Source organism: Anoplophora glabripennis, unplaced genomic scaffold, assembly GCF_000390285.2.
Source record: "Anoplophora glabripennis isolate ALB-LARVAE unplaced genomic scaffold, Agla_2.0 scaffold46, whole genome shotgun sequence".
Classification (NCBI taxonomy): domain Eukaryota; kingdom Metazoa; phylum Arthropoda; class Insecta; order Coleoptera; family Cerambycidae; genus Anoplophora; species Anoplophora glabripennis.
The window spans coordinates 663,949-679,431 of NW_019416736.1; the positions used below are offsets into that span (position 1 = coordinate 663,949).

Genomic DNA, 15,483 nt, shown 5'->3' on the forward strand with positions numbered 1-15,483 from the left:
TATTTGAATAAGCTTTAAATGAGTATAGAACAAAGTATTTGTAAAATATTATTAAAATATGTGAATTCCACTATTTTAATTGGTATTGTGAATCATGTTTATATTTTTAGTAACAGATAAATATTTTATGCACAATTGAAACTGTATTAAAGCTGGTTCACTACCACTTTTTGGTGCCAATTTTTGGAAAATTGTAATTTTTGTCATCCAAATTTTAATAATCCTGGTTGCTTCTAATCTTCAATCAAAATTTTCCAATTATTCTGAAAAGGGGTCATTTCCAAGGACATTTAAATAAAGGGGACTATGCATGTCACAGTCTATCTCATATGTTGGGTGAAGCTAGACAAGGGGAAAGCAGAGGGCTTTATTTTCATCCAACTGATGCGCGCGATTACATCTCCAATGTCGTACATTTTGAATGGGTCAAAATAAAATATTTTATAGTCCCAAGTCAATATATTTCAACAGCTACTCAGTATTTTTATAATAAATATATATAATATTTTTATAACTTCTTGGAATCCCAATAACTGTAACCATTTCTTTCTTGTTGCACCATCCCCAAGCATCCTAAAAACGTTCACATTTCACTTTTAGAATACTGAGGCAAATTTTCAGTGAGACATAAAAATATATTCCCAAAGGAGAACATCAAATGGTTGAATGAATGCAACTTTCAGTTGATTGCATCTTCGGTATTTTTATGTATAAGTGAACCACCACCATATTTTTGCTGTTGTATTTATTCAGTTTTTATTAAAAGGTTTTTGTCGTAGAGGAAAATGAAAATGATGAATGATTAAAATTTGTAATGTTGGGTATAAGGGATAACATTGAAATACCTATAAATATATTAAATATAAATAATGTCTGTAACTTATTTGTGGTGCAACATTTTCCTTTGATTTTAATGGCCAAACGTGGTTCATATTATTGTTTTCTTACTATTTCAGCAAAAATTTTAAAAAAATACCAAGTCAGTTTTATAAAATTTTACCGTTATTCAAATAAAAGTTACCCACACGCACGACAATGGCCACAGTTGCGTATACATTCCAAAGTCACCTTCAAGCACGCTTACCTGTGGAAGGATAGCTGATGTGGATGTTTATAATCCAATTTCTTACAAATTCTGCACTGTCTAACCATATTCACACCTTAAAAGTTTATCCAAAATACATGTATAAACACTAATCACGTTTCACTTACTAAAATCACAACTATTTTCTAACAAGAGACCAACCACGGCAGAACGAACGAGAAACACGCTACAAATTATTGCGTAGCCAAGTCTTCAAACATGGCAAATATGAAAAATGAAAAATAGCTTAATATGTACAGAATTTAACAATATTGTATGTATAACTTAATAATACTATCCTATAATAATAATTTTCACAATTGTGATGAAAATTGCAATAAAAATATTAAGTACATTTCCAGTATAATTATACAGCTGACAACAATGATACAATTAGACTGCGAATAGACCAGGCTTCATCTAGAAATGTAAATAAATAAGCCCTTTATTTAAATGTCCTTGGTCATTTCTAATTTGACTCCATTCTATCATGATTTCGATCTTGGATCCTTGGCATAGGATCCTTGGATTATGTTTAACAAAATTGGATGCACTTGATTTTGTCATCTTTGGAGAAATATGCGCGCATCTTTGCACAAATCAATTCCTTTCTATTTAATAAAACTAGACGTCTTATTTTGATTGATGCAACAATATTTGTTGTCTTTGCCAATATCTACAAGAAATCAGGTTAAAAAGTAGACGAGGTCTTTAACATTCAATGCTGATGTAAAAGTATCTGCTGTTTTATGCATAGTAGGATGAATTATGCACGGCACATGTTGTTGCATGTGACGAGGAAGGAATTTGATCCAATTCCTTACCATTCCAAACAGATGTTCGAATATAAACCAAATATTCTGTACAGTAAATATAGCAGACCTTCAAAAAGAAAGGAAGAAACTGACGCACGTAGATTATTTTCTTCCAAGTGTGCTACAAAAATGGTCAAGACTGAAATATTCTGTATAATTTTTTGTCTTCCAAATTGACATTTGGGTCCAAAAATTTTGAATAATTTTGGATATTTAAATTAATAAATACAATATTCCTTGTCAGTATTTTGCTTCGCTTGTTAAGTTAACATTTGTTTCTGAATATTTTGTATATTCATTATTTGACTATTGTTATACTATTTATCCTCGAGCCAAGTAAGAGCTTCTCAACAGGATGTTGGTGGATGAATGCCCTTTGATTAATAGGTAATTTTTTTAATCTTACGCTGTGCTCGTATCATTTTCATGTCCCCATTTACACCAGCATAGTTATTACTATTACTTGCTGTAATGAGAATACATGCGGTTACGATAATTGTTAACTGTAAATTATTTTCACTAGCATATATGGATAACAGAGACTATTGTTGTGAATTAATTACTATGTTTTATACGCCATGAGAAAGTCTATGAAAATAGGCATAAAAATACTAAAATTAATGTAACATTCGATAATTAATTATCGGTAAATGTTTTTAATTGTTAATTTTAACGGTAAAAGTTTAAAAGTTAAATTAGATGATGTTGTGAAAGGGTCGGGTCGTCTTTCAAAATAAATGTAATATTTCGGTAAACTTTTCGTCATTGATTTCGACTTTTTATGTCACAGTTTTGATTAACTTTGTAAAGTTTCATTCATAGGCCAGGAAATATAGAGTTGGACGCGACTTCTTGTTTCGGCAAGCTGAATTTATCAGAATAGATGCTAAAGATTATGTACTAGTGATGTAACGAATGCCAGTTTTTAAGCATTCGCGAATGCGAACATCTGTTGTTGACATTCGCGAATGCGAATACGAATATTCAGTTTTTAAATCTGCCGCCGTTTATCTATGATTCAAAATATGCCGCGCGCAACGCACATAATATTTTCGGTGACAGCTGCGCTAGAGGCTAAAGAAATTAGCGTTGTTAAGGTGGCCATATTCCCGGCCGAGAAATAGTGAAATATCTGGCGTTTTTAGGTACTGAAATCTTTAAAAGTAAAACGTGTAGAACAAAAGTAAGCACAAAAATGAAATCCTTGACGTTTTGTTTATTCATTGTTACCATTTAAATTTACTCAAATAAAATAATAACTAAAAAAAAAGCGTTTGTAAAACATGCGTTTGCTGTTATTCTAACCCCACATTTTAAGAATTATTTTCACGTACTTATAAATAAAAGTAAACAATTTTATATGTAGGACTAAGCAAGTAAATGTTATAAGAATATTTATATGTGGAATTATATATAAAAAAGTTAGTATTTTCGTAGATTTCAGTACCTAAAACCTTGATGGTTTGTTCGTTTTTTGCACCTGTTTAATCGTTTTACTGCGGCGTCTTTGAAAATACCCAGATGGCATGACATAACATTCCTATTATTTGATAAGCTTTAGATTATTCAGTTATTAAATGTTTGAAATTATTTGTCTTTGCGGAAAACACTATTTAAAGAATATGGGGCCCTTAAGTGGGTAGACCGGTATTTTTGTATGATTGGAATTTTGTTTTGTTTTCGCTACCGGCTCAGATGAGTTTGTGAATTGTGAGGTTAGACTGTTAGGTATTTCTTAACTTTTTTGATTAATTTTTCTAATATTGTTTTCATATTCTGTATTTTTCTTTCACGTTCATATTTGCAAAATATTCAAAGATATTTGCGAATGCGAATATCATAAATCGTTACATCACTATTATGTACAATAACATATTAGTTTCCACAGTCATAAGAATGGGGGGAAGATTGTTTACAGGGTGGTTAATTGTATATTTTTACGTAAATTCACGTTTTTCGCTTATAACTTTTTTCCGTTCATTTCCACGAGAAAACAGTAAAGTATTTTTTTTCGTCTTCAAAAGACCTATAAAAATAGCCCTCGAGCGTCAAAAAATATTGATTAGATCAAAAGTTATAAACAGAAGTTTATTTATGACTTGAATTAAACGTTTAAAAAATGCGTTATTATTACCAGAACGTTTTGGCATCGCATCCTCTCATTCCTTATCACTGTCTAATAACTCAACTCGCACGAAATCTGGAATCGGTAAGTTGATTAGTTTACAAGTGTTTAGTTTATGACCTTATAAACAAATTAACTAATTATTAGTCTGGACGATCCCAAGCATCTTCCACAATCGCATTTTTTCATGGTAGATTTCATAGTAATACATTGAAATCTATAATATTTTTTTAATTTCAAATTTGCAACCTAGAAATTTTTTTAAATTTTTTAGCCTTAGTTGCAAAATGAAATATACGTCGTACGAGCGTGATATAGTTATATATTATTACATATTCGGAAAGCTTATGAAAATTATTAAATTAAAAAAATCAACGTTGAAAAACAACGGAGTTACAGACTGTCAAATATATTATTTTCAAGCGAATTTCGCTTTTTTAACGGCAGGACTATGAATAATATCGTCATTTTCTTCGGACTCGCTGTCGTTCGCTTCCCCCACTCTTCCGCCGCGCCACGGCTCGCCGAAAATCAAGCGACCCACTGACTTTTGACAATATTTATTTTACACTTAACATATTTCCACAAATAAAACATTTTTAACTGGGAAAGTACTCGGGTTGTCGGTTATGACAGTATTTTTTTTTTGCCGCTACCAACCAAATTTGTTTAAACAATAGACCGTCAACTTTGACAGTCTGTAATTTCGTTGTGGATGTGATGCCAAAACGTTATGGTAATAATAACGCAGTTTATGAATGTTTAATTCAAAAGTCATAAATAAATTTCTTCTGTTTATAACTTTTGATCTAATTAATATTTATCACACTCGAGGGCAAGTTTTGTAGGTCTTTTGAAGACGAAAAAAAGGTACTTTACTGTTTTCTCGTGGAAATGAACGGAAAAAAGTTATAAGCGAAAAACGTGAATTTACGTAAAAATTATACAATTAACCAGCCTGTAAACAATCTTCCCCCAATTTTTATGACTGGAAACTAATATGTTGTTGTACATAACAGCTCTGTTCGCGGAGCCTGACAAATTAGTCCGAGATCAGTCAGTAGCAATCGTTTAGCTACTTCTTTTATGCTATGCTTGTAGCAAATAACACAGAAAGTAGCTGGACGACTGCTTCTGACTGATCCCGGACTAATTTGACAGGCTCCGCGAACAGAGCTAATATTTAGCATCTATAGTGATAAATTCAGCTTGCAGAAACAAAAAGTTGCGAAATGGTCATTTCCCAGCTCTTTATCCTGGCCTATTCATTCGAAATTTCATTTATGGTAAACTAGGACCTTATCTCTTCCTCTAATATTAGGCACCTGGCCAAATATCTGGAAATCCGTTTATATTATTAAATTCTTATTCGCACATTTTTATCAGCTTGTTTACACTGAAAAGCAGCATTACATATGTGTATATCCACACCACCACGAACGCTTTTATCACCTAGAAAGGGAAATGCCCTATCTAATCGAATGAACCGATGAGAGTTATTTCAAAGAAAATATCAGTTTAATTTTACATTGTTCCAGAGCACGCCCGTGTTAGGTGAGGGAGAAAAAGTCGGAAACATGAACGGTTCTTGCGGCAGACAGGTAAGAGAACCATGAAATTTTTCTTTATTTCTTTGGCGGCGCGGGTACGTGAGACAGCGGCTCCTTCTGGGGTCCGATCGCATCGACCATCAACGATTGCTACGTGCAGCTGCCGCGGTCCCCAGGTTTTTGTGTAACTCTCGTCGAAACTCGGCGCTGTCTACGTTTCATTTATTATCTTTCGTGGCTTTAAGACCCATTTAAATCAAAGTATGCCTTGAAATCCGAATTGCCTGTGCGTTTTTCTTTTATTTTTACGAGGAAAATAAAGTGGGAACTATTCAAATTTAATAAAATTGCATTTCTTCTAAAATATATCTGAAAGCATTTGACAGAATTACGAAACTTAGGCGAATGATTTATCCAATCAACTATAAAAATCCCCTGAATTCGGATTTAAGTACAAATACCAGTGGCGGAGATATCAAGAATTACTTTCACTAAACAAAGTAATATATTTTAATTTCATTTTATTCGAAAAACGAGCCATTTTCGATATATTATAGTCTGTTTGGAAATGAAAGAGAGTAATAAAACCCCGAGATAAGAACCGGCCATGGGCGTGGTAATATTTCGTTCCAAGTAATTACCGGGTAACACTAATGCTAACAGGTAATGGGTGTACATTAGTATGGATACGTCATAGGGCAGGAGCCAGTGTATTGTGACAGATCAATCCAGTCTTAGAGCTGAATATACGAAGACGTGCTAGTGCAGTAGAGTAAAATTCGACTTGTGTTTAGTGACTATTGTGCCAGTGGATATAATATTGTTTGGGTAAAATGTCGAGCTTATCAGATTACGTACCTGCTAAACGCGTGAAAAGATGTGCGCTGTCTCAGAATGAGAAGATTATTATATTAAATGTATTTAATGCATTGAAACACNTGTACAAAAAGAAGAGGAGAAAATGTGGGAACTCGATAATTTAATTGACGTTACTGTGGAACCTATCGTTATCAATCTAGGAGACGAAGATAATTCATCAGAATATTCAGAGGATGAATTTTAATATACCTACTTTTTTATTTTCTTTATTGTACATTTATACAACACTACATTTACTCACCATAATTTGAATTTTCAAAATACATATATTTTTGTGTGGAATAAAAGTCTATTCATTAAATTTAAATAAATATTTTGATAATAATATTGAATAATTTTATTTGAATTACTAAAAACCCTCTTAACCCGGTTATGATGCTTAAAGTAGCCTCATGTTATGAAATGCTGTTTTTATATTGTTTACTTATAAGAGAAATGGACCGAGAAATTGAAGCGGCATAGACAGAGACGGATTGTCGGGGATTCAATTTTAGCTACCTGCTACAATTTAGTACAACCCGGTCACACAAAGTTTTTTTAAAAGTACACCTCATCTATACCGATAATACATAATATAAAAATATTGAATATAAGCACCAGTACTACATTTATTTACGATTTGCATACATAATACGCTTTTATTACTCTCTTTCATTTCTAAACAGACTATAGGTACTTCTTTTAACGTTAACGTTACCAATAACTTCATTAAACGTAAAATAAGTTTAGAACTGCTCGTTTCGCAAAAATAATTCATATGATTTTGTTTTAATATTACGATTTTAAATTCAATGTAATCATGAAGAATCCCAGAAACTAATCTTTTTTTTTCGGGCCATACCATACCCTTTGCTACTTCTTACAAAATTCTAATTTCAAGGAATTTCCGTTTCTATTTGTTTTCCAAAAGAATCTACAATCCTTCAAATTAATTTTATTTGATATAACGTATCACATAAAACTAGAAATAACTCTTTCTGAACGATGTTGATGTTAATATACAAAAAATAATAACAAATAAATATAAATTAAACATCGAAAATCCATGTGAATAAGTATTGTGAGAGCACAAACAAATAAAACAATATTTGAGATGTTTGAAAGTTTGCAGTGGATTTTGAATATGTAACTTTCAGTTTTCTATTACATATTTTCTTTTTAACAATATTTGTATGTCTTTTTGTGTTTGATTAATGTTTATTATTAATTTTATATATATATTTATATAAGTATCAGTTTTATTCAGATTTAGCATTTCTTTGTCTTAACGTCCGTCCTAACCGATTGAAAAAAATGTATGCGTATTAAAATAAAAGAGAAAGGTCTTATCTCAGTAAATTCTATACAATCATATGCTACCGGTTTTGTGAATAACAAATTATTCACATATTCAGGCTAGAATTTTTACTTAAAAATATTTCTTATCAATAGCCATCACGTAATAGTAATAATAATAATAATAGTGTAATTGTCAAATATTTAAAGTGTAAATATGTCTAACTAACTTAATGTTTTATTAAATTTTTTATAGGCGAGTTCACAAAGCACATTGGCGACAATATACTAAAATTATTCAAGTGATATAATTTATCATTTAAGTCTCATATATTGCTTTATTGCGACCATTTGAATACATTTTAATGTGTTTACGAGATTTGTGGTACATTTATAAAAAAATTATTGAAATACTGCCCAGGGTTCTTCGCGTTAAGTGGCCTATTAAACGTTTCAGAGGTACCAAAGACAATATGACTTTGAAATTTTGTTTACGGGGGTTATCAGATATGTTCTCTTCAATGAAAATAATGTCATCATTTACTAGTACTGCTTTGTAAGTACTAAACGCAGGTATATCAAACTTTTTGAAGTTACCATAACTCATTCAATCTTGAAAAATTGTATGTTTATTTAAAGTTCATTGTTTAGTTTTACCTGAGGATTGTCTCCTTACACTCTGTACACTTAATAGTGAGACACTTTGTATAAAATATAGTACACAGTTAACTTGATAAAGAAATGATTCAAGATCCAAGTCAGATGCAATATTAGCGGTAATAAAACGACCTATCATTATGGGAAATACCATAACCGTTTTGTTGTCTGTGCTTCTACCACAAGTTGGTGTTTTGTAATCATAAGGGAATAAATAAACGATTGTAGATATCATTTTAACTTTAGAATATAGACCAGTGCTTAAGCCTTCAAAAATGGTAAAAAGTGAAAAAAAAATATAGTAGGATGAAACCCATTGGAAAAGGAAGAGAATATAACAGAAATGAAAAGAAAAATAATTTACGGGCGATCTGAGATCGGGAAGGGGAAGGGGGTGAGTTTTTAAGGGTAAAAAACGGTTTCCCTTGATTTCCGGAAAAACTACAAGTCTTATGGAAAAAAGTTAAATGGCAAAGTTGTAGGTAATAAAAAGATCTACAACTTTTGTATTTACACTTTTTTCACATAACCTCAAAATTTATGTGAAAAATTCAAATAACCAAGTTTTTGGTTTTTTATTTTTATTTCTTACAAAAAAATTTTTTTTTTCACGAAATTTGGTGAAAACTTACCTATTTATGTCCCAAACACGCTGTAATTTTTTTGATTTGAAATATTTATTTTTTCACCTTATTTTTACTTAATATCGAAAAAGCACCCTAATTTTCAATCGAAAATTCTCACGTCAAAATATCTGCTTTTTTAAAAACGTCGGTGGGCTTTTTCTTCGTTGAAATCTCTACTTTCTGATGGTGTAAAAAAAATATACATTACTATGGTAAGTTTTCTCAGGAAATGCAAAGAAACGAAAGAAGATTCTACAACTTTCTCAAAATATTGTAGATGTCTTATTAAATATTAACTTTATTAACTTATTTGGTTGTTAATTATAATAGTATATTTCGACTTGTAATTTTTTTGTTTATCAATGTAACATGGAATCTTACGTTTTTCGAGTAATTAAAGTGTAAATTTTAATAAATAGCTCAAAATTGTACATAATGATTAGAAAAAAATTTTCGGATTCTAGTTCGTTTCTTTGCATTTCCTGAGAAAACTTACCATAGTAATGTATATATTTTTTTACACCATCAGAAAGTAGAGATTTCAACGAAGAAAAAGCCCACCGACGTTTTTAAAAAAGCAGATATTTTGACGTGAGAATTTTCGATTGAAAATTAGGGTGCTTTTTCGATATTAAGTAAAAATAAGGTGAAAAAATAAATATTTCAAATCAAAAAAATTACAGCGTGTTTGGGACATAAATAGGTAAGTTTTCACCAAATTTCGTGAAAAAAAAAATTTGTTTGTAAAAGATAAAAATAAAAAACCAAAAACTTGGTTATTTGAATTTTTCACATAAATTTTGAGGTTATGTGAAAAAAGTGTAAATACAAAAGTTGTAGATCTTTTTATTACCTACAACTTTGCCATTTAACTTTTTTCCATAAGACTTGTAGTTTTTCTGGAAATCAAGGGAAACCGTTTTTTACCCTTAAAAACTCACCCCCTACCCCTTCCCGACCTCAGATCGCCCGTAAATTATTTTTCCTTTCATTTCTGTTATATTCTCTTTCTTTTCCAATGGGTTTCATCCTACTATAATTTTTTTTGGTTTCAAAATTTATCGACCCTGGTCTAATAGTGTTTTTCAACGTTTTAAACAAATGTTTCCGAAAAAGATATATTTGGATATAGGTTCATATGTAATTTTTTATGCTATAAAATAAAAATTATAGGAAATTTACTGCATTTTCCTCATAATGTCATATTTGTAACAGACAATAAAGGTTATACTTCACTAGATAGGTACAGTTGGTTTAGTTTCAAAGCCGTATCTAAAATTAATCATATGTTAATTCAACTTGAACACCTCGAAAATCAGGATTTTGACCTATGTTTAAGAATTTCAGGAAATTTTGTTCATACTTTTGCATATTTATATTTTTTAAATTTGCAAAATTTCTATCTTTTATGCAAGAATTAAGTTTTAATTATTTATTGGAAAAAGTCTAATTGTAATAAAAAGCTAAATCAAGCTCAGTCTTCTTAATCTATTAACAAATTTGAGAATAAGGTTACATTGTTATACCTGGAATAATAATAATTTAGTATAAGTTCTAAGTGACGGTACGTTGAATCTGTTTTCTACAAATGTCATTGAAATTACTATGTATAGCGTCATTTTAATGTTCTACAAATTTTGTTTGAAATATTTTTGCCTAGTTATTCAGAGAAAAATGAGGTTGTCCTCCAAATGATCTGCAAGGACATACAGGAAAAATTTTCCCAACCCATATGCGGTCGTGAAATTTAGCACTCTATCGATTGGTGACATAAAGATAGTGTTCCATTTAATATTTTCAAGTTGACCTTGGTTTGACCTTGAGAATTATGATTAATATCAAATCGAGTGCTAGCAGCATATTCCTGAAAAGTTATCGAGGCCACATAATCATTTTTGCAATAAAAATCTTAAAAACATACATTTTTGGTAATTTCGATACACTAGTTCTTTATTATCGTATATTCATGTGGTAGGTCATTGGCTAAATGACCCTTTATAAAAACATTGGAAACGCCACTGTTATATGAGAAGCTTTTTTGAACATCTAATATCAAATTCAAATCAAGATTCTAGTCTAGACATCAGTTGAAAGTGTATCCCAACAGTATTAAACTTATATAAACAATATTCGCAATAAGCAAATCGTGATGTCGAATCGTAAGATGCAAGTACATTATTTTAAATAACATGACTTGCTTCAGAGAACTGGAAGTGAATGTGTTAATTTATAGATTATGAACGTGTTCACGGAACGTTAATTGGTATCTATTTGCATAAATTTGAATTTAGAGCAATACTAAAAATGTTGCTAATATTACTTTATAGGGAGAATTTTTTCTCTGTTTTTACTGGTCTACTGTTTAATCTGACCATCCTTTAATTTGTTTTCCTGTTTACAGAATATGTTGTGATGCATACGTTTTTTTTTGTAGGTATTTCGTTATTTGTGTGTCGGGTTAGGATATACGCAAAATATTACACCACCGAGATAAAATCGTTTGCGTACATTTCGCAGTCGAATTTATATATGTATTAATAAATCAGATAGAAATCATAAGCAATTCCGTCAAATATTTTTAACTTCGTAGTGAAGTCACAGAGACGATTTATATTTGACGCATAATCCGAATTAACAATAATGTTTCACACTTCCCTTCCACAGACAATAAGTGACGACAAATTATTTACGTAGACCGAAAATAATAATTTTTGTATTCATTACGTGTTCATTTATAAAATGTTTCGCAAATCCTTAAAGTGTCAGCAGTATTGTTTCATTCTTCTTAAGACCATAAAGGGAAAAATGTTTTATTTTTTAAAACTGCTAGTTGTATAAAATTTTCTATATTTACAATTAGGTCATTTAGATCACTTTTTGTCACTTATTTTTAGAAACGATCACTGAAGTCGCTTTTTGCAAAAGACATAGCTAGTACAAGGCTACTTTTTCAAATGGATTTGCTACGATTTGTGAACAATATTTTTAGACCGGGAGATATTAGACTGAAGTTCGACGACGTCTTTCTCGTTTATGCATCTGAGAGTACTGAAAGGTAACCGAGAGGCAAGTACAATAAATTGATGTGCTGCGGGACACACAAAAAAATGTACATGAAAAAGAGAAAGCTTTGTATTGGGTTTAGTTTGATTTTTCGACATATTTTTTATTACGATAATTCTTAATAACTTATAATAAAGCTGGTAGTAAGGCCTTTATTTTGATCCGTTAAAATATATTTTCGTTCATCAAGAGCTAGAGATAAAACTGTTTGAAATTTGAAAATGTGAAAAATCGTAAAACCGAAAAAACTAATATTTTTGATATGCTTTAATTTTAAGTTAATAAAAATTTGTATTATTTTAAGTGTTAAGTTTGTGTTAATTATAATTAAAAATTCGTAATTCAAAGATTTTGAGTAAGCATTATGACAATTGAGCTGGCAGCGGTTTTTCAATTCAATTACTATTAAATAAATCTTTTAATATAAAAATAAAATGTATAAAAGTACAAATTAAGTAATTAAGGTACAAAGTCCCAAAAACAGAAAAACAAAATTCAATATACATGATATTAAATCAGTTATAAATCAGTTTCTTCTCTATGTATTCTAGCTTAATTCCTCCTCCTCCTCCTCCTCCTCCTCCTCCTTCTTCTTCTTCTTCTTCTTCTTCTTCTTCTTCTTCTTCTTCTTCTACCTTAGTCGGCTCAATTCAAGTAGATCACCCTTGCGCTGTAGCGGTTAATTCAAATTATATAATATTTATAATTTTTAAAATTTAAATATATTGTTCATAAATACGTCTGGTCTATTGTGATAAAATACTCTACTCATTTACGAATAGGCACAAACGAGAAATTTGTGGCAATATTATATAATTTTTCTTTTTCTAATCATGACTAAAAAAATTATTAAAAATCATTTCTAATATGTGGGGACTTATGCCGAAATAATTTATTATTAACTTTCATTAAATACATGAATTACTTATATTTATAAAATTAAAAATACGCTAAATGCAAGTAAGTATAAGTATTTCGAAAATTGCGCAGGCGATGAAATACTCTAAAAATTTTTACATACGACAGTACCTTGTGGTATTCATGCCACTCTTGAAAATGGCTTTTAATAATATTTTCTACTCGTGTACGAAACGGCAAAAACGAGAAAATTGTGGCAATTTTCTATTATTTTTCTACTTTGTCGACCTGACTCGTATTAAAATTAAAAATTATTTTCAACATGAAAATCCAATGTGGACTTATGCCTACATTTATATGACTTTATAATGTAGTTTCCTACGTGCATGCAAAATGGCATATGCGAGAAAGACGTAACAATTTTCATGAATATTCCTACAACTTTTCAAAAAATGTTTAACATATATATGAATACTTTCACTTTTTTCTTTGCAATAACCTTTAATTTATTCACGAGAAAAACGTTGATCAAAACGAAAAATTTTCCGTAGCTTTTCCAAAGCCCTATTTTCTTTAGTCCTTAGTAGGACTTATGCCAATGTTTTTTAAGAGCTTTTCGAATATAATAATGTCATATTTCTAATTGGCATTAATGAGAAATTGGTAGACAAATAAAGATGTTTTCTTACAAAGTTTTCCATTTTTAGGTCCCTTGCGACACTTATGCCAAAAAAAGTTTGTGATAAAATCGATACTTCTCTTCAACATACGAATATGGCATAAGTGAGAAATACGTCGCTGTACACATTATTTTTTTGAAAAGGAAAATTGAATTTTCACGAAGGTGTCCCGCAGCCCATCTTTTAAATTTAGTTTATTGTACTTGCCTCTCGGTTACCTTCCAGTACTCTCAGAGGCAAAAACGAGAAAGACGTCGTCGAACTTCAGTCTAATATCTCCCGTTCTATTTTAGAAACGTGCCTGTGCGGGCGCCACTGGTGAAACTGAAAACAATATTTTTATCGTAAAACATATATTGTTGTTAACTGTCAAAGCTTGTAAAATTTCATTAAAATATTCTGAGCGGTTTCCGAAATATTTATAAACTTGCATTTTTTTATTAAAACTTGCACTATAACCTCCTGCAAGAAATGCATCGACCTACCAAACACCCTGTATATCACACTTTTGAGAATGTACCTTTTATTCCTTTTATGAGTTTTCGCGTTTCAAGGTATTTTTTTATGAATAAATATCGGTTGCAAAAAATTGCAGTTTTGTTTATATCATCACAATTTTCAAAAAGTTACTTGTTTTATATTTGCCTTAAAATTTTTACCAAATCAGTCGCGGTATTCTCTCATTACGGGGAATCTAGGTAGAAGGACACCGTGTTTTAAAATGTCACTGACCGATTTTTTTTTACGGCGGACGTCGATGATGTGAAAATTGTATTTGTTTAGCGTCGAGCATCTGTAATGATCCGTTAGTTTACCGACAAAAAAGTAACAACTTTAATGACGGTGCAGGTACGGTTATTTTCTTCTACAAATCAGTCTGGATTATTGTTTAAAAACGTTTAAAATTACATTGGTATATTTGTTTAAGATAAATCACCAAATTTTATCATTGGAAGGTCTCCCAACTCCCACATAATAGTATTTTATCTATTTTCGACTGTCTACCCTGCGTTCCTTTTAATTGCTTTCTTCGTAGGCTCCCCTTCATCATAAATGTAGACCAAACTTCCGCTTGTTTTCCCTCTACTGCGATACATATCAAGAATGGTACATAATTTAGGTTTAATGTTAATGCGCTAGTTATATTAAATTTATAAATGAGACGTCTCAGATGCCCAACTTTAGAAGCCACAGGGGTAATTAGAATAGGTATTAGAAATATAACGTATTAAAGTTTGGTAATTTTGTAAAAAAAAAGCAGTGTATTTTAAATTCTTATTATTTGAAACATTATTTATGTATAATCTTAGTTTTAATGCAGATGCACTGATCTGTTTCCAAGATATGATTGAAAAATACAAAGGTCAAAGGCTTTAACAATATAATAACTTAATTTATTGTGATATAACTCTAGGGGACGAAGTCAAAGACCTTTAGGAAATCATTGCTGGTAATGTAATGGCCCATGTTTTGAATGAAGCTATCGTAAAAGGAAGGAACTTTTATAATAATAATAATAATAGTAAATAATAATAAATCGTCTTTATTAGAAGCAGATAATGCAAATATAAAAATAAAGAAATAGAAAAAAATAAAGGGAAAAATTCGCAAACTCATGGCGAAGTCTAGCAAAAGCTATTCACACTCAACCATATGTATGCGATAACATGTAATTTCGAAATACATAAAAAACAACAGACGATCGCTCAGAAAAGAATCAATAACACAATTAAAATAAAACACAAAAATACTAACAATAATCAACAGTTTAAAATCAAAATTCTCAACTATAAACTCTAAAATCAGCTCTCCACTCAATAGATATGATTTAAATTTATACTTGAATTTGTTAATATTAAAAATTTTAAAAT

The 15,483-nt window shown here is 30.4% G+C and overlaps 1 protein-coding gene across 3 annotated transcripts in view; it reads left to right on the forward strand.

Annotated features, from left to right (window-relative positions):
* Window positions 1–15,483, forward strand: part of LOC108904263 (DENN domain-containing protein 2A) — a 53,764-nt gene that overhangs the window by 2,190 nt on the left and 36,091 nt on the right. For 2 of the 3 annotated variants that reach the window (XM_018706741.1, XM_018706742.1), the window contains exon 3: window positions 5,563–5,625. The exons of the other annotated variant lie outside the window; for it this stretch is intronic. In XM_018706741.1, coding sequence (XP_018562257.1) covers window positions 5,563–5,625 — 63 coding nt within the window. The remainder of the gene's footprint in view (window positions 1–5,562; window positions 5,626–15,483) is intronic. 3 annotated transcript variants of the gene reach the window in all.